Below are 17,557 nucleotides of genomic sequence, written 5' to 3'. Positions count from 1 at the left end.
GAGTCTGTGTTCCATGTCAAACTTTATGATTTTTTTGTCCGTTTTTTAATTGTCTTTCTAATGAGCGAAATAACCATTACAAGAAATTAAATGTTGTGTCCAGTAGGTGGTAAATATGATGTGGAAATGCCAAGGAAATTGTCTATTGCATTGGCTAAAATGGGTGAAGGTGAAATGAATTGATAGTTAAGATTCTATACCCTCTGTAAACACAGAATAATATAAATATATCATATAACAAAGTAATATATATATCATATTTTGCAGATGAAAACCTGGCAGTTTGTATTGTATTTTCACATTTTGTAATTTTCTTTAACCTCTAGCTCATCCTCCACTGATCTCTCCTCTGCCTGGGAGCAGACAAACCTGCGCCGAGTGTCCGACCAGTTCAGCTCTCTTGGGAGTATGGACAGTCTAGAGCATGTGTCACACCCGTACTCTGCTGGTCAGCTGTCACCTGCCAAGTCCAACAACAGTATGGAGCACCTGGGAGGAGGGAAACGAGACTCAGCCTACAGCTCCTTCTCCACCAGCTCTGGCACACCAGACTACACCCTCTCAAAGAGCAATGCTGCCTCAACAGAAAACATGCTCTATAAAGTGAGCCAGTGGGATGCAGGAGGAAAGCACAACAATCACAGCAATAGTAGAAACAGCCACAGCCTGACTGAAGGTGCAAAACACGATGATAGGCTCACGTACTTTCAGATGCCAGGTGTTAACGCAGGTTTTGAGGGTCCACAGATTGAGGACCCGGCTGGCTCCCGCCATTCCACTTCAAGCAGAATCAGCTTTGGACCAGTCTGGCACGTCCCAGAGAAAAAGAAGAGTGCATCTCCATCACCTCCCCCACCCCCTCCACCTGCACGCAGCGACAGTTTTGCTGCGACTAAGGTACATGAAAGGGGACTTGTCGTAGCACACACTGAAGGACCTGATTCACACAGCTCCTGTAAGACGTCCTCTGATAATCGCCGCAGTCACATCCTTTCCCTGAAAAATGAAAGTGACGGTTTTTACCCTTCATCTGACAAATCGAGCCACAACCAGTTCAGCTCAAACAAGCAGTACTCCCTGTCCAGCAGTGATGTTCGGCAAGGCCAGCCTCACCATCAGAGACACCACAGTGACAAAAGCACTTTTCTCTCTCAGCCCTGGGCTACGTCCGCACCAAAACCACAGAACATAGGTGGCTACCATTGTAGCATGCAAGAACTGCCTACTAACACATCTGCACAACAGTTTGGTCAGAACCAGAGAAGGAACTTAAGCACCTCCCTGTCTACTTCAGCCAATGAGCAGATCACAGACAGCAGTGCACACAGTCGGTACTACTGTGTCACAACATGCCAGCCCACGCAGCCTAACACCCAGCTGATGTTAGGAAAACCAGACGACAGGAGGAGTGTTACCGGAGCAGACATGGCACAAAGTGGAAGTGAGCGTAAATCTCTGAGCCCACAAACAGTCAGCAAAGTGAAGTATCACCTGCCCCAACAACACTACAATAAAGATAATAACGGATACAGCAAGCACCAAGTTACCACTGTAGCTAAACCCAGCTCTGATGAGAGGGGAAGCCAGAGAGGACACAACACACAAAGTGCAGAAGCTCAGTACACAAGTTACCCTCCTACCAGACAATCTGAACAGCGAAGGTCTCTCCAATTACAACACAGAGAAATACCTCAAGACATCAGATATCATGGTCAAGCAAACAATAAAATCAGCCCTCATGCCACCCCCATGCTGCACTCTTTGTCCATGGATGCAGCAGACCAAGACGAAAAAACAAGAGGCACGATCTCGGAGGAGTCCCCTGAAGGCAAGCAGGTAAAGCGCAACGAACGTTTTGCCACAACATTAAGGAATGAAATCCAAATGAGGAGAGCCAAGCTGCAGAAAAGTAAGAGTGCAGCCATTCTTCCCAGTGCTGAGGGTGAGACTGAAGAAGAGCTGGACATCTGGAAGTCCACTGAAAGCACCACCCCAACGTCTGCAGACGGATCCTTTACCAACACCTACAAGGATCATCTGAAGGAAGCACAGGCGAGGGTGCTCAAGGCTACATCTTTCAGGAGGAAAGACCTGGAGCCTGTCTTAGCTGAGAACCCTGCAGCGGAGGCCTTACCAAACTACCCATCCTCAGCACTGGCCCGTAAAGATGTCCCCCCTCTGCCAACTGTCACTGAATCAGTAATAACTAAATCGGGGGCTGCTGCTGGTCAGGTAACTCGTATTGGAGGCCGGAAGCGTTTTACTGCAGAAAAGAAGGTACGGTCTTTCTCTGAACCAGACAAAATTCATGAAGTCGGGGTGAAGGAAGATCTACCTTGCAATGAAAATACAAGCTCCTCACTAGATCGACAGAAGCTCATTAAAGAAAGTGGGAGACCTGGGCTCCCCAATCAGATGCCCCTTCATAGCCCGATGGTCAACCAGGGCCAAGATATCCCCTCCATCATTTCAGCAGAAGACACAGTGAAAGGGATCAGCAGCAGAGAGTATGCTGAGGAAGACCAGAGAGTTCGTTACTCTGAACACAAACAGTCTGTCCTCGACCAGCAACGACTGGGCACCTTCGCGGAGTATGAGGCGAGGTGGAATACACAGAAGAAACCAGCCGAAACCAGAGCCTCTGGACGGTACCGTTCAGCTGATAACATCCTGGATCCAGGGCCAGAGGAGAGAACTAAAACCACCTGTTTGCACGAGAGATCCAGATCCTCTCCTTCAGCTGACATGTATGGACAGGTGAGGCACAAAGTCTGATTTTTTTCTTATCTCCAAATGACTTCTGCAAACATTTTATTGGAATAATAATAAAACATTTTGACCTGAGCTGTCTCTTGGGTGTACCTTTGTTTTAATTACTTAAAAGTTGCAACTGTACCAAGCCCCAGAGGTGACTTTACTTCTCGTTAAAACAAATATACTCACTGAAATGAAAGGCACAAAGGAAAAAGCCAAGTCAAATATTAATCCATGTTTGAACATAATGACACACCCTCAGCTTGAGGAAGTGAGAGGGGCATCAACTGCTCATGAGTCTTTTCACCAGTGGAAAACAAGAAGGATAACATAATGACTCGGCTCTTGTCATAGCTGGAAGTCTCATTTCTGAATAGTGAAGGGCTTCTTTATTTTTTTGCATAACTGATTATGTTTTATTCAAATTTAAACTTTATTTACAGAAGATTCCAGTACCTGCAAGGACGTCTGAGACTGAGTGTTCCCAGACGCAGAGTAAACCTGCTGAACTGCTCTGCACTGCTACAGCGTGAGTACATTTTCTTAGATCAAACCTGCTGGTGCGATAGCTTCAAAGGCAGTGGGACTTGCCATTTATTTCTCAAATATAGAATGCAGTATACTCTAGTTTACTAGTTTTATTTTAGGGATTGCTATACAATATGTACAGTGTACTATTTGACCATATCATTTAGTTTTATCTTGCACCATGGTCATGGAGGGTTGTAGAACAAAGGCAAAAACCTCATATCCTGATAACATACACATATGTTATGTGTTTCTAGGGTCCATGTCTCTGCAAACGTACGTTGTAAAACCAGCTGTTATCTCTTCTCCATCTTCTTAATTCTTGGCCATATTATTTGCCATAGACCAAAGTCTTGAGGCTGCGGTTTGTTTTGAGCACTCAACCTTGTTTTTTTAGCTCTCATGCAAAGGACTGTCTATGCTGTTTGACATTATTGGTGGTAAAAGAGTTAAGTGCTGGATCTGCTGCATATTTGGCTAAATTAGTTTTTGTTCTGTCAGACTTTTCATACCTAAACCACATCCATGTGACAGAGGTAGCCTGTCTTTTTTTTCTACTGTGTGGAATTACTATGTTTTGTGTCACATTCACTCTCCTTATAAAAAACTCCCACCAAATGACAAAAAACATGTCTAGCCAGTGGAATTTGGCTTTTTCTATCATCACATGTTATATATCGTCATATCACAACATATTTTGTGTGATATTTTATTCTTTCTCTCATGAGATTTATCAGTGACAGAAGGCAGTGAGATTGTAGGGGAACAGTGAAGTCTTTATAATCTGTAGGGGCATACCAGTGGCACTTCCTTGGCGCAGCTGTGACAACATAAGCCATCTCTGTGGCTGCACTTTGTGTCGTTCAGCTGAGGCTTGTTGCTGTATGGGAGGCATGTCTGTGACAGTGAGGCAGTGTTTCTTCAGCCTATAGGAATGTAAAGGGGACGGGTTCAGGGGGATCTGTTCGGAGGAATGAAATTATCATCTATAAGATCTGCAATTTAGCATAATTGGATTTTTAACCATACTAGTGGCTCAGCTGTCTTGGTGGCAATGTCATCTAGTTGCTTGGTCCAGACCAAAACATCTCATCCAGGTCCGTCACCATGTTGGCATATAGATACTCTTGAGCTTAAAGGTCCAGTGTGTAAGATTTAGGTGAAAGGGATCTATTTGCAGAAATTGAATATTAAATAATCCCATTGATTTTTTTTCACAAATATGTATGTGTGTAATCACCTAAATTGTTTGAATTGTGTTTTTCTTTACCCTAAGGTAAGGTAAGGTTCCTAAAGTATCAAAATATCAACTCCAGCTCTGACTAGAACTGTAGGTTTCAATGGAAGGTTTTAATAACCAACATCAGTAAGATGAACATGTCTTGTATAGTATTTCAGACATGACTTCTGGGGGAAAAAATTGGGAAATAAAAAAAAGGAATGTTCCCTTTTTCTGTTGTCCAATTGATTTGCCCATCCAATAGCAGGCACCTTCATATTTTGTGTTTCCTCCTGTATCAGGTAAATGAGTGCAGTGCAATTCAATTTTTTATTGAAAAATAAAACCTTAAGAGAGCATTGTGATCTCCACAAAAAAAATCATTTTCATTTTATCCAGAATCTTGCATTTATGTGAAATGTAGTTTCCAGTGTTTTTTTGGAGCTTAAGCTCGAGACAGCTGCTTTGATCGTTTTTATCGCTTTGTGATTTTAAGCACAGTTCACCTCAACTGTTCAAAAGCTGCTTTTTTTAAGCTACGTATAGTGACTCATGACTTCATGCTGTAACCAGTTATTCAGGAGTCTTTGTGCAGTATCTAGCTGCTACTGGTGAGACTCTTGGAAAGGTGTAGAGTGTCCTGTGTTGAGCAACCTCTTTGTACGAGCTACACCATATGATGCTCACGTTTGCATGACAACAACAGTGCACAGGACATTATTGTCATTCAGAAGTCTGAGAGATGAGCTCAGTGAAGTGCACTCCACCCATAAAGTGTTAGTGATACCGGCATAAAGAGAAACAGGTGGCCTCTGTCATTCAGAGAGTTATCAGACAGACAGCACACTTGCTTTTACTTATGTTCTGTGGCATGTTAGCAGTAAAACTTTAATTTGGGTGAGTTGGGACAATATGTTTTATACATATATTTTATGTTTTTTTTGTTTAGTTTCTTTGTTTTTAGTTTCCAATTTTCTCTTGTTTCTTATTTCAAAAAGAAAATTATTGTTGAGAAGTAATGTGTATGATCTCTGTAACCATTCTCCAAATCCTCACTTCAGTTCTTGGATCTTCTGAAGTCTTATTTAAACAGGGGGGCAGGGACAGCTGGTTTTGGTATAAAAGATTGTCGAGGTTTGCATCATGGTTTTAGTCTCATGTTTGATTCTTGAAGAGGCCTGAGAGAGAAAACAGCAGGACATCCCCTGCAGGAGGACACAAATATCTCAGGATGACGTGTCGATATGTTGTCAACGCAGCAGAATTTATTTTACATCCTGCTTCTGCCTGCTGCTCCTCCACCTGAATGCTACGCAGATTTGTGTGTTGTGAACACGTCTGAGCAGAGAGGCTCCTGCTGCTTTGTTCATGTGTGAAACACGAGAGAAAGTCTCGACCAAATTATGCAGACATCCTTAAGAGTTCAAGGCTGAAAGCAGCGTGAGAGGACCAGAGAGAAAATGCTTAACAGAAGCTTTTCTATGTAGACAATGGTAACTCAGTTACTTTTCCTGTGATGTGTTTACCATGTTTACCTACGTGAATCATTGGATTAATACTGACATCATAATTGTAACGTGACCACTGGATATTGCTGGCATCGTGTTTCATGTTTGTGCAAGGTATATTTCTCACGCTCTGTCTAGAGCTGAGACTGAAGGAGGGTGTCCACTTCACAAACAGTTGTACACTGGGTAACTTTTCACAGCTTCAGGGAATTCAGATTGGGAGGTTTGTGTTATGGCCTCTGTCCACAAGTCACTGTTCTGTGTCTTGTGACTGCACATCCAATACAACATTGACTTTCATCAAAGCTGCGTGCTTTATGTGTTTTCTAAGAACTTCTTATTGAATCTGTATAAGCAAGTATTGACGTGTCCCCTGTGGGCTTGAAACTACAGCATTAGGAGTTTATGTACTTCTACTGCTTAGTTAACGGCAGCGTTCCATTGTGATGTATGGTTAAATTATGATCTCCAAATCCTATTATTCGATAACTTATGCTCCATTAGTTCACTATCAGGGCTTTAATGATCGCTGTGATCTTTTCTTCCTGTGCTATGTCTGACTTAAACCTCCAAAGAGTTAAAAGTGCAAATGTGAATCAGACAGGAAAAAGTGATCTTCTCCTGCTTCTTTGCACTGGAGCATTATTTATTCCTCTTCGAAGACGTTGTGGGAACTGAAATATTCCTCTTCACGCTGCCAGCTGAACAGTTACCAGGGAGGAGGCTCGCAAAAGAGAGGGAGACGTGTGTCTTTTCATGCTGGCATAATCATAGTGGCTGCTGGAGCGAGGAACAAGTCCTCCACAGCAGTGTATTATTTGATAGAGCTGCAGATGATAGTCCATGCTGCCTGACTGTGTAATTAAAAGCTTTCTATTGTGCTCCTCAGCTTCTCTGACAGAGGGCCCAGTGACTGTAAAGTGAGAGAAAAGACGGAGGAGTTTGAACGTTACTCAGCACCACCCCCTCCGCCCATGACAGGAGCCAACCCTGACTGCAGACACAGAGCTGCTCCTGCCACCGAGAACCACAGACCCACATCTCTCTCTCACAGTGTCACTGAGTGTGCTCTCCCTCAGCCCACGGACCACAGCCACAACGAGCCGCCATCTGGAGCGAGGAGGAAGCCCCCTGTGCAGGAGAAGCCTCCCCCTCAGAGATGCCCAGAGGTCAACACCCACGAGTCCTCCACCAGTTCCCAAAGTGAAGTCCTCACCGACTGCTCTCCTACCACTGATAGTAACTCCACCTTTGTCCCCACCCACTCTGCAAAGAGAGATTCTGAGCAGGGCAAAGGACTTGTGGACAAAGGACAAGGGGCAGTACATCATCTGTCAACGTCCAATCCTCAGCCTGCCTCCTCTCCCCCGGCTTCCTCCTACAGACCTTCAGGGCCGACCAGTATGGAGGGGCAGCGCTCACCATCTCCACAGTTTTCTCCTCAGAGACTCAGCGACAGGCCTCCAGTCTCTTTGCAGGATGAAGACTTAAACAGGTAAACTTTTTCTTTTATTTCATGATACAGTAGAACTGTTCAAACATGCCATAATATTGCTGCAACTTAAAACTACCACTGTGTTCAGTCAGAACACAGTAACTGCAGCTCCTCAACTTATCGTGTCTTTATGCTGCATGTACAAAGGAGCTTATTGAGAGTCTCTGCCTGTGTAGAACCAACATGTGAGTGCCATCAAGCCACAGTAAATTAGAGGGATTCTCTGCATGTCTATAAAAGCCACTGGTGGTTTTGGCGTAATTCTGCTAAATGCTGAAAAAGTAAAATGTCTTTTAAAGCCCCAAACATGAAACTATTTTTTTCATCTCCTTGATTCAGAATTAATTGATATCATCTGCAGTGAGCTTCAGATTGTACAGCAGGACTATTACAGCGAGCAGAAACCAAAGGAGTGGGAGGAGTCACATGTCTTAGATATTCCAGCACACTGGGCACGGAAAAAAAAACTAATTTGCCATCATGCAATGAAACTTTTAATCATCGTATGACTGGAATAACTGCAACAAGAGACTTTCTCTCCTCCTGCTCCTCCTCCACAGAGTTTAATTTTATATGTCTGTCTCTGATATTTCAGGATTGAGCATGTGATAGAAAGCCAAAATCCTGCTGTGAAGAAAGTTCCCATCAGGATCATCCACTCAGAGGGCTTCGCTGAGATGGAGAAAAGTCCATATTTGCAGCACAGTGACCCGCCTACTGTTGAAGCTGAGGTTCCTGGTGTTAACAGACTCAACAGTCTGACAGCTGCAGGGCAGGACTCCGTTTTCTGCGCCTTCACCCGGCAGAGAGAGCCCGACATGCTACCAGCTGCTCAGTCAGACACAAAGTCCCACAGAGACACATACATGACCACAATCACAGATCACATCAGCTCCAGCTGTCAGCAGCCAGAACCGCTCACAGACGAGCCCGTCAGCAACAGGACAGCTGTGATCACGGGAGTGATGGAGGATCAGAAGAGAGAGGAGCTGGCCAGGGACATCATGGGGAAGGACAAGTCACTAGCTGATATTCTGGATCAGAGCAAGATGAAGACCACCATGGACCTAATGGAGGGTATCTTCCCTCAGGGGGCGCAGCTGCTGGAGGAAGCTCACCAGCGCAGGAAGGTGCCAGTCAAACAGACAGTCACCAGACCTGCCGAGGAAAGGTCAGTCTGCGTGTGATCTGATTGAGGTTTCAACCCGTTTCTTTACATAAAAACACACGACACTGTTGAATATTAGCTAAAAGTCGTGACTAAAAAGTTCAAATAATTTGCTGTAGGTCATGAATTTGCTAACATTCATTTATAAAAGTTGAAATAATTTTCTGATAGTAATGTATAAATGTTTTAAAATGCAGCTGCTTCTCCAAACAGACTAAATCCTGTCTGTTCGTGTGGACAATTACATCTCTCATCCATTTTTTGCATTTCTATTTCAGGGAAAAGGAGGACAGTATGGCAGCAGCTGTCACCATGGTGACCAGCTCTACATATTACAGCACATCTGCTCCCAAAGCTGAACTCCTTATCAAGATGAAGGACATGCAGGAGCAGCAAGAGGAAGAGGAAGAGTCAGAGGACGAACTGGACATTGATCTGGCCAATAAGAAGGTACCACACACACACTCACAAACAAATCACCCCCAACAGTGTTTGAGGTTTCTAGTTTTTGTCACTGAATAGTATTGATCGTTTTTTAAATGTTTTTAATGTAGCAAGAGCTGATCGACAGCCTCAGCAAGAAGCTCCAGGTGTTGCGAGAGGCCAGGGAGAGTCTTCAGGAGGACATCCTGGACAACAACGCTCTGGGAGACGAGGTGGAGGCCCGAGTGCAACAGGTCTGCAAACCCAATGAGCTGGACAAGTTCAGGATGTTTGTCGGGGACCTGGACAAGGTGGTGAGTCTGCTGCTGTCCCTGTCAGGCCGTCTGGCCAGAGTGGAGAACGCCCTCAACAGCCTGGAGGAGGACACTACAGCTGAGGAGAGGGTTAGTGAAGGTCATCCTTAGAAGTCTAACAGATGGTTTGAAGGTCTTTGGAGGAAATATGACACATCCTCACAAATCCTAATGTTGCTTTCCTTTTCAGCGTACGTTGGTTGAGAAGAGGAAGCTGCTGATCCGTCAGCATGAGGATGCAAAGGAGCTGAAGGAGAACCTGGACCGGCGGGAATGTGTTGTTTACGAAATCCTGGCCAACTACCTGCAGGAGGACAGCCTCACGGACTATGAGCACTTTGTCAAGATGAAGTCCGCGCTCATCATTGAGCAGCGCAAGCTCGAAGACAAAATCAAACTGGGCGAGGAGCAACTCAAGTGTCTGATGGACAGTCTGCCAATAGAACAGAGGCTGTCCTTGTGAAGAAGTTGGACACGGTCTTTGAAATAGCCCAGGACTCAGGTTGTGTTGCTTCAAGATGCAGCTGAGTCCTGTGTCCAGTAGAGGGAGACAGAGACGTCAAGCTGCGGAGACAAACGACCTGTTGCATTTTCTGACATTTTAAAAAATTCATATCTCCTGAAGTGGACCGCTACAGACTGACAGCATCCATCGCTTCATAGTGAAAGATGCTGCTTTTCTCAACCAACCACTGTATTGATTCTTTTTTTGCTGTTTTTATTTCATTTTTGGCTTTTTTTAGTAATTTATTGTAGCCTTTTGAATCCGGGCAGGAGGGGACAGTATTTTATCTTCAACTGATCTGAGCAGCCGTGCTACCTGATGATGTGTGTCACATGCTGAACAACTAGAAGTATTTATCGGGATTTATGTTGAAATAATGTCACCCTCTGAAATTCACATAATCCATCAAATCTGGCCAAATATTTCAATAAATACAAACATGTTTGTTAACATTTATATATAAACTAGTGGCCTTGTACTAAGATTTTTGTGCCCTCGCTTTTCTTCTGCAAAATAGACAAAAAACAAATGAAGACAGAAGGCTGATAGTGCAGCAGCCCTGTGAATGAACTGGTCATTTTAAAGAGCACTTGTTCAGCTTCACTGAACAGAAGAAGCACTTCACATCCAGATTTTAACTCAAGTAAAATCCACAGTTAAAGTGCCCGAGGAGTCGTCCACATCACCGCATGTCACTGAACGCTCTTTAATCCACTGCTGTCCGATTTGTTCAGTTTTATCCACTACCAGAAAACTTTACATTATGATATTATCACACGTACACTGTATGTTGACCAAGTGTTTTTGTATTTCGTCTTATTGCTTCACTGTGTTTTTGTTATTCACGGTGCAGATGTTTCATGCATAGTTACCACAGATGTTACTTGACCTCTTAATAATTTCAACACTAAAAATGTTTCAGGTTGATCATTTGCCACCAAACAGGGGAGGACATCTTTCCAAAGCATTTTTCAGACCTTAAGGATAAAATCAGTGTGTTCAGATGTGAAACTCCTGCTGGAGGACGTTTGTTCTGCACATTTGAGTGTGTCACATTTTGGAATGCTTCATGCACTGCTACAGCCTGACTCTTAACACTTTATCAGCTGTGCTCCTTTATGTTAAATAAAGAGTCTGCTGAGATCACACACTCTTGTTTGATTGATTCCTTCTTAACTCATTTCCACTGTCATTCATTAACTCCACCACGCCCTCCTCTCCGCTGATAATGTGGAGGTAAAATACAGTGACGAGACACGGAGTAACTTTAACGTGCAGGTGCTTCAGGGTGTCGAAAATGTCAACCGTCACTCGGATTCAAGCTTCTCTGATATAAAACAGCATCTCTGGAAAGACGCAGTGTTTGAAATCGACAAAATCGGAACTTGAGACTAATTTTGGTGAGTAAAAGGTCAGATTGTAAGTCAGGGTTGTTTTATTATTGTGCTTTACCTGCAGAGATTTAAATGGACAATCATTAACTGCACCAGTGCTTGAAGAGATAGTACCTGCTGTCACTGAAGAATACGGTTTCTCCACACTTCCACTGCAGCGCGTTGTCTAATCATTCTTAAAAGTACATTTGGAATTTTCACCTCAGAGGTTTTGTTATGCTCTAAAACTTCCAAAGGTACGTTATAGCTTTTTTTCCTCACCCCACTGTATTTCTATATGTTTTCTTGATCCTGGATAATGTAACTACTTACGAGACTGAATTTATTCAGATCACACAGGAGGCTTAACTGCATTGTTCCAAAACAAATCTAGGACTTACCCATTTAAAGCTGAGTAAATGAAAAGCCAGGAATTTGTGGAAAAAAGAGGAATTTAAACAACACACTTCAATGTGGGTTTAATTTGGTGTTATGCTACAAACAGTGGTATTATAGAAACATTCTTATACATGTAAGTTTTATTATATTAGCTATTATGACAGTTGTGGTCACAGTACATTGCAGCACTTAACACTGTCTCTTATCTCTGTCGTGTCTGATGTCTGTGTACATACACGTTTTTATATTAGAGTAAATAGTATTTGTTTGTCCCATTTACACAATATTTTCACAATTACTACGATGCTACCACTAATTCACACTGTCAGTCTGTAAGAGCTGCAACACAGATCTTATACAGAAACCTTGTGAGAATGATATAGTGGTTAATGTTGAGTTATAAAAGATGTTTCTACAGCTCTACAAAGTAAATGTGATATACAGATAATAACAGTGAAATAACAGCATGTGTTTTTTTAATGTCTCAGTTCTTCAGTCTATATATACATTTCATTACATCACTTTTCTCCACCTGCTTTCGTAAACACATCTTAAAGGATCAGTTCAACCATTTACATAAAAATAGTGCAGTTAAAATGTTCCCTCGTCTCACACGATTAGTTCCATTCATGTTGACTGTATTGAGCTGATGATGTTTTCTAAAGCCTCAGTAGATCAAATTATAAAATTATTAATCATAAAATTATTAATCATAAAATTATTCATGTGTCTGTGTATCTGCAGGTATTTCTAACTCCTGCAGCAGCAGGATCCAGATCTGATCCTACTCTATTCCCCCATTTTTCTCCGCTCACCACAACTGGTCGAGGCAGATGTCCGCCCACAATAAGTATTGACACGTTGTGAGTGCCTATAATATTGTAAGCTTTCCATCTCACTATGTGAAGTGCCTCGACATAATATATGTTTTGACATACAATTACAATTAAATTGAACTGTAAGAGGTTACATGAGGATGTATGTGTTTTGATTATTTGAGTGAACTAAACCTTTAAAGGTTCTTTCTGAGGTGTATCTGCTGTGATACAAGTCACCACTGACATGTTGAAGGATGCTGCTTTCCTCCTGTCATATTGCAGGTTTTAGTACCCAGCATGTAAAAGTATTTCACATTTGAAAGTAATACTATAAATGGATGTTGTGCTCTGGATCTCTGTTTGTTCTCCTCAGGCGTGATGAAACCAGAGATGCTGCATGAACTCTGTGATGTGTAAGTCTGCGGTCAGTCTCTCGGAGCATTAGCAGGGCACACTGGACACCATGATTTACTTGGCACACACAGCTCACTGGCAGTTCCTGGGCCTCGTGGCAGGCGTCCTGGCGTGGATCATCACCATGGCAACAGCCGGCCTCAACGAGTGGCGGCTGTGGCACGTGGACGACGTGTCCGTCATCACCTCGGGCGTGGCCTGGGTTGGTATCTGGAGGGTGTGTTTCTACACACACGTCCTTTCACAGATGGAGTTCTGTCGGAGCATCAGCATCTCAGACTCTTTTCTTCCGTTGGAGATCCCTGTGGCTCAGGTGCTGATGGTGCTGGCGGCGATCTGCGGCCTGGCAGGAAACATCAGTGGCGCAATGGCCATGAGGATGGCCTACTTCTCTGTGGAGGATCGAAGGAACATCAGGCTGCTCTTCATACTGGCAGGGACCCTGTATCTGTTCACAGGGTTGTGCTCCTTGGTGCCGCTGGTGTTGAACATGAACTCTGTGCTCATCAACAGCACCATTGACTTTCCCCCTGAGTTTCACGTCCCTGCAGCTCCTGTCAGGCAGCAGGTCGGCACGGCCATCGCCTTGGGCATCTTTGCCTCCATCCTGATGTTCATCAGCGGCCTGCTGTTCCTCTCCTACAGGTACGCCCGCCACACACTGAGGTCAGAGGCTCACAGACGCACCAGCGAATCGTTCCATGGTCCCTGGACAGCAACAACCATGGCACAGAGGTTCAATGGAGTCAACCAGGGCATTGACAATCCTGCATTCCTCAGTGAAGACATCTCACACAAAAAAATGGTACTTCAGGAACAATTTAATTGATTTAATATCTTTGTTTTCATCTTCATCATCCAAGAGAAAGAAAGAGACAAATAATGCCATAAAGTCCCATTTAAATCACAGTACTGCTCGATCACAGTTTTATTGTTGTTGCTTTACTTTTTGTTTAGGATGTTACATCGATATTGAACAATCCAGAATAATACAGACAAGAATATATTGTCACTGGACCTTAATCTGAAAAGTATAAACTTAAATCAAATACTACTATTAAAGAATTACTGACAATGTGACATTCAAATGCTGGCATCGCCTCTATTTTATAAACCCACATATGATATTGATAACAAACTCTATTTATATAGCACTTTTCAAAACACAGTTACAAAATGCTTCAAAATAAGCAAGACAACAGATAAAATAAGGTAAAAGCACTCAGTAGAGCACATAACTCCTCCAAGGCCCAACAGGCCCCTTATGGAACCACATTAAAACTCATTCGAATCTGCATCAAATTTCACTCACTCATAGTCACATTTTTTAATCAAGATCCATTGATCAAACCCAGAGAAATCAGAGAAAATGGTGAAAAATGCCACACAATGTTGAAGACAGTGAAAAAACAATCTTCCAACACTTCCTTGGGTCACGTCCCACCCCTTTACAACATTTCATGGAAATAGCTTAAGTAGTTTTTACGTAATCCTGCCAGTAAACAAACAAACCCCCCTTGACAGAGGTAATTAACAGTCCAGATTAAATCAAGAAGGGCTTTCTGGTAGAAGTACATTTATTAAAAGAGTTTACACAGAAATAATACCCAGAGAAACACAAGACAACTGATTGGCCTCCAGCAGGAACAAACTATAACATAACCAGGTCATTACAGGTATGAAGCAACATCAGCATTCAAGTGTCTGTACACCTGATTGTGGAAGTTATTTCTCTCAATTGAGCTCTGCAGCTTCTAAATGCTTCAGTAAGAAAGGTTATGGGGGAGTTTGAGTTTTTCTTTGCTGAAAGAAGTTGCTCACTACAGGCAAATACAAATCTGAGAGCTGCGAGAATGAACCTGAAAAATGAAGCTGTGGCCTCAAAAACCAAACCAAGGAGCTGAAAGAGGCTTAAATTTTATATAGTGTTAAACAGCTCGACATTCTGTGATAACTGTTCGTGGCTTTGTCACAAGTGGCACCTTTCACACATAGGTTGTCATGTGAACCATCGTTAATACAGAAATAATGATTGTAGCAGCCTTGTAATTGTGGTGTAATATAAAACATCATGTGTGATATGATATGAGTTCCTGCTGCCATGTTCTTAGAGAAATCTATTTCCAGTCAGCTTAATAACAGCTTCACTGGAGGGAAGTTGCCAGAGTCCAGGGACAGATTCATATCTGCAGAGGCCACAATAAACTTTATCTCTTCAGCATTATCTGAATGTTGTGTGGAGTGAGTAACCTGCATGTTCCTGTAATGACTGATCAGCTTTATCACCGCACGGGCCGGGGGAGGTTACATGACCTGCCGAGGTTTGGGCTTCTGACTATGACCATGTGACCATGTGAGGGGGGGATCGCAGCAGGTCAGCTTGACTGGGGGGCCTGCTCATGTGACCTGGGTAGGAGGCTGACGCGAGCAAGCATGTGAGTACAGAGAGGGGGCCGCCTCACAGTCGTGATTGTTGCCAGGCAAAGCACACTCACACACGCACACACACACATACACACACACGTATGCACACACTGTGGCCCAGTGGCCCGCTGCACCTCTCTGGAGGCGGCTTGTTGCCAAGGAACAAAAGACCCTCTTCAGCCGAGCACAGCTCTCCGTCAAAAACACAAGTTCATAAGTGGATGAATGGTAAACCTGGTCTGACCACATCACGACGGTGGTGAGCTGTATTATCAAAGAGCCAGTAAAGTGTAACAGGACATCCACTGACTTTAGTCTAATTGAGTGTAACTAAATATTATTCAGAAACATTCCTCCAGATAAGAGTTTTTGGGAAAGTATTTCAATAATTCTCTGTTCATCCCTCCACCTCTGTCTTCACCACCCCAGAGATAAGATAAGAGATAATATTATGTCAGGCTGATAATACCCAGAGCTGGTCATGCTTTATCTAATCTGTTTTGCTTAGTCATCGACTCTGTCCGACTGAGAAGGAAGGGAACATGATCACTTCAATTAAAAATAATTTAAAGGTACAGTGTGTAGAATTTTGTGATATCTAATGTTAAAATTGCATGTTGCAGCTGAACACCCCTCACCTCACCCTCTCCTTCCAAACATGAAAAAGAACCTGTGGTACCTTTTAATTGTCATAAAAACTCAAAAGGTGTTTAGTTTGTTCAGTCTGGACTAATGTAAAAAACATGGCGGCTTCCGTAGAGAGGGTCCCCTCAATGTAAATATAAAGTATTTAAATATAAAGAGTCTTTTCTGGGTTAAAGAAAACCGTAATTCATACAATTTAGATGTAACTAACTAGTGAAAACATCATGAGGATTATTCTACATACTTTCTGCCAATAGTTCCCTTTCACCTAAATCTTACACACTGGACCTTTAAGTGTGTCAGATCAAAGCATTCAGTGTTTTACCATTGAATAGAAAATATGTATTTAGTGCTTATCAAGTCTTATCACACACATTTTTTCACACACACGTCCATACAGCACTTCTATTTTTCTATCACGCAGCATTCATACACCTCTGGTACAGCCGTCAGGGGCAAATTTGAGGTTCAGTATCTTGCCCAAGGATTCAAACCACCAACCTTCTGGTTAATGGACAACCTGCTCTACCTCCTGAGACACAACTCTTTATTGTCCTCAGAGTTTTAATCACCCCCAGAGATCAAGATCAGATAAAACTTATTACAGTCGGTGTCATCTCCAGGTGGAGCCATGCTGGACAAAATAACTACGGTCACTCAGGTGTGATTTTATTCAGGTTGAGATTTGAACTCCCCATCAGAAGCAAGTATTGGATTTCTTTAGGGCACAGGAATGTTTTCATGTTTTTTATCTTTAATGAGTTGAGCAGTGGACGACTGATCTCACATAACTGTGATTTCCAACCTCTTGAATGTGATATCTTATCAGAGTCTGACAATATGTCCTGTCCCTGTGAGCAGTTGACTTATCGGCCCCTGGGAGCAGCCCTGTTTGTTTGCTGTCGGATGCATTTAGACATAATTCCTCATGCCACTGGAGTCTCAGAGTAATCATGAAGTTGTTTTCACTGCCTCCCCCGCTGACTGCTGCCCTCACACTGGGCACTGACACGGGGCCCTCGCTGCCGCCCGTGTGGCGTCAGAGGCTCCGTGTGGCGTCAGAGGCTCCGTGAGGCCCGACAGATGCACTGATAAGTGAAGTCTCATGTCTCTGGCCCCAACAACATCATTATCTCTCATTAACGTCCTTCTATAAGAGCCACAACACCACAACGAGGACCATTAGGTGTACAAATCCTCCCCATATATGTCACTGGGCCTGTGTGTGTGAAAATGATACAGACTGCAGCGCAGGGAGCAGCGTCGCCCTCTGACCTTGGCAAATCTGTGTAATTATGTCAAAGCGGGAGCCGCAAGGGCAACCTGTTCTACATTCTTCACAGTACACACTGCCCATTAAAGCATTCATTAAACACAGCTTAGCTCAGCGAGTGACCAGGAAATCTGGTGGAATTAGTCTCAAGCTGCGTTTCCACCGCCGCAGACACACCTGATGAACCAGGACGGCTGTTTCCAGTCGCCACCGCCCCCCCGCTCAGCTTGTCGTCTGGTTGTTGGACAGCAACTGGGAAACGCTTCTCACCAAAACTAGGTTTACGTGACTAATAGA

At 43.4% G+C, this 17,557-nt stretch overlaps 2 protein-coding genes across 10 annotated transcripts in view; both read left to right on the top strand.

The window, feature by feature from the left end:
* Positions 1-11,062, top strand: part of shroom2a (shroom family member 2a) — a 31,653-nt gene extending 20,591 nt beyond the window's left edge. For all 8 annotated transcript variants that reach the window (XM_020080915.2, XM_069522447.1, XM_069522446.1 and 5 more), the window contains 7 exons: positions 327-2,757; positions 3,198-3,283; positions 6,899-7,504; positions 8,100-8,675; positions 8,951-9,122; positions 9,227-9,499; positions 9,600-11,062. In XM_020080915.2, coding sequence (XP_019936474.2) covers positions 327-2,757; positions 3,198-3,283; positions 6,899-7,504; positions 8,100-8,675; positions 8,951-9,122; positions 9,227-9,499; positions 9,600-9,872 — 4,417 coding nt within the window. In that variant the 3' untranslated portion in view covers positions 9,873-11,062. The remainder of the gene's footprint in view (positions 1-326; positions 2,758-3,197; positions 3,284-6,898; positions 7,505-8,099; positions 8,676-8,950; positions 9,123-9,226; positions 9,500-9,599) is intronic.
* Positions 11,063-11,194: 132 nt separating this feature from the next.
* Positions 11,195-15,221, top strand: cldn34a (claudin 34a). Of its 2 annotated transcripts, XM_020080925.2 has the most exons (3): positions 11,195-11,314; positions 12,431-12,549; positions 12,878-15,221. In XM_020080925.2, exon 3 carries the CDS (start codon positions 12,968-12,970, stop codon positions 13,745-13,747), a length of 780 nt encoding a protein of 259 aa, XP_019936484.1. In that variant the 5' UTR covers positions 11,195-11,314; positions 12,431-12,549; positions 12,878-12,967; the 3' UTR covers positions 13,748-15,221. The 2 variants fall into 2 exon arrangements, with proteins under 2 accessions (XP_019936484.1, XP_069378553.1); XM_069522452.1 differs by having other exon boundaries at positions 12,431-15,221.
* Positions 15,222-17,557: the final 2,336 nt, after the last annotated feature.

Source organism: Paralichthys olivaceus, chromosome 3 (assembly GCF_024713975.1).
Source record: "Paralichthys olivaceus isolate ysfri-2021 chromosome 3, ASM2471397v2, whole genome shotgun sequence".
Lineage (NCBI taxonomy): Eukaryota > Metazoa > Chordata > Actinopteri > Pleuronectiformes > Paralichthyidae > Paralichthys > Paralichthys olivaceus.
Note: the sequence above shows the minus strand (reverse complement) of the source record. Positions and strands in the feature narration are given on the sequence as shown.

What these genes read in the sequence shown, in the direction of transcription:
- cldn34a (XM_020080925.2), top strand. Translation starts at nt 12,968, where the DNA reads ATGATTTACTTGGCACACACAGCTCACTGGCAGTTCCTGGGCCTCGTG.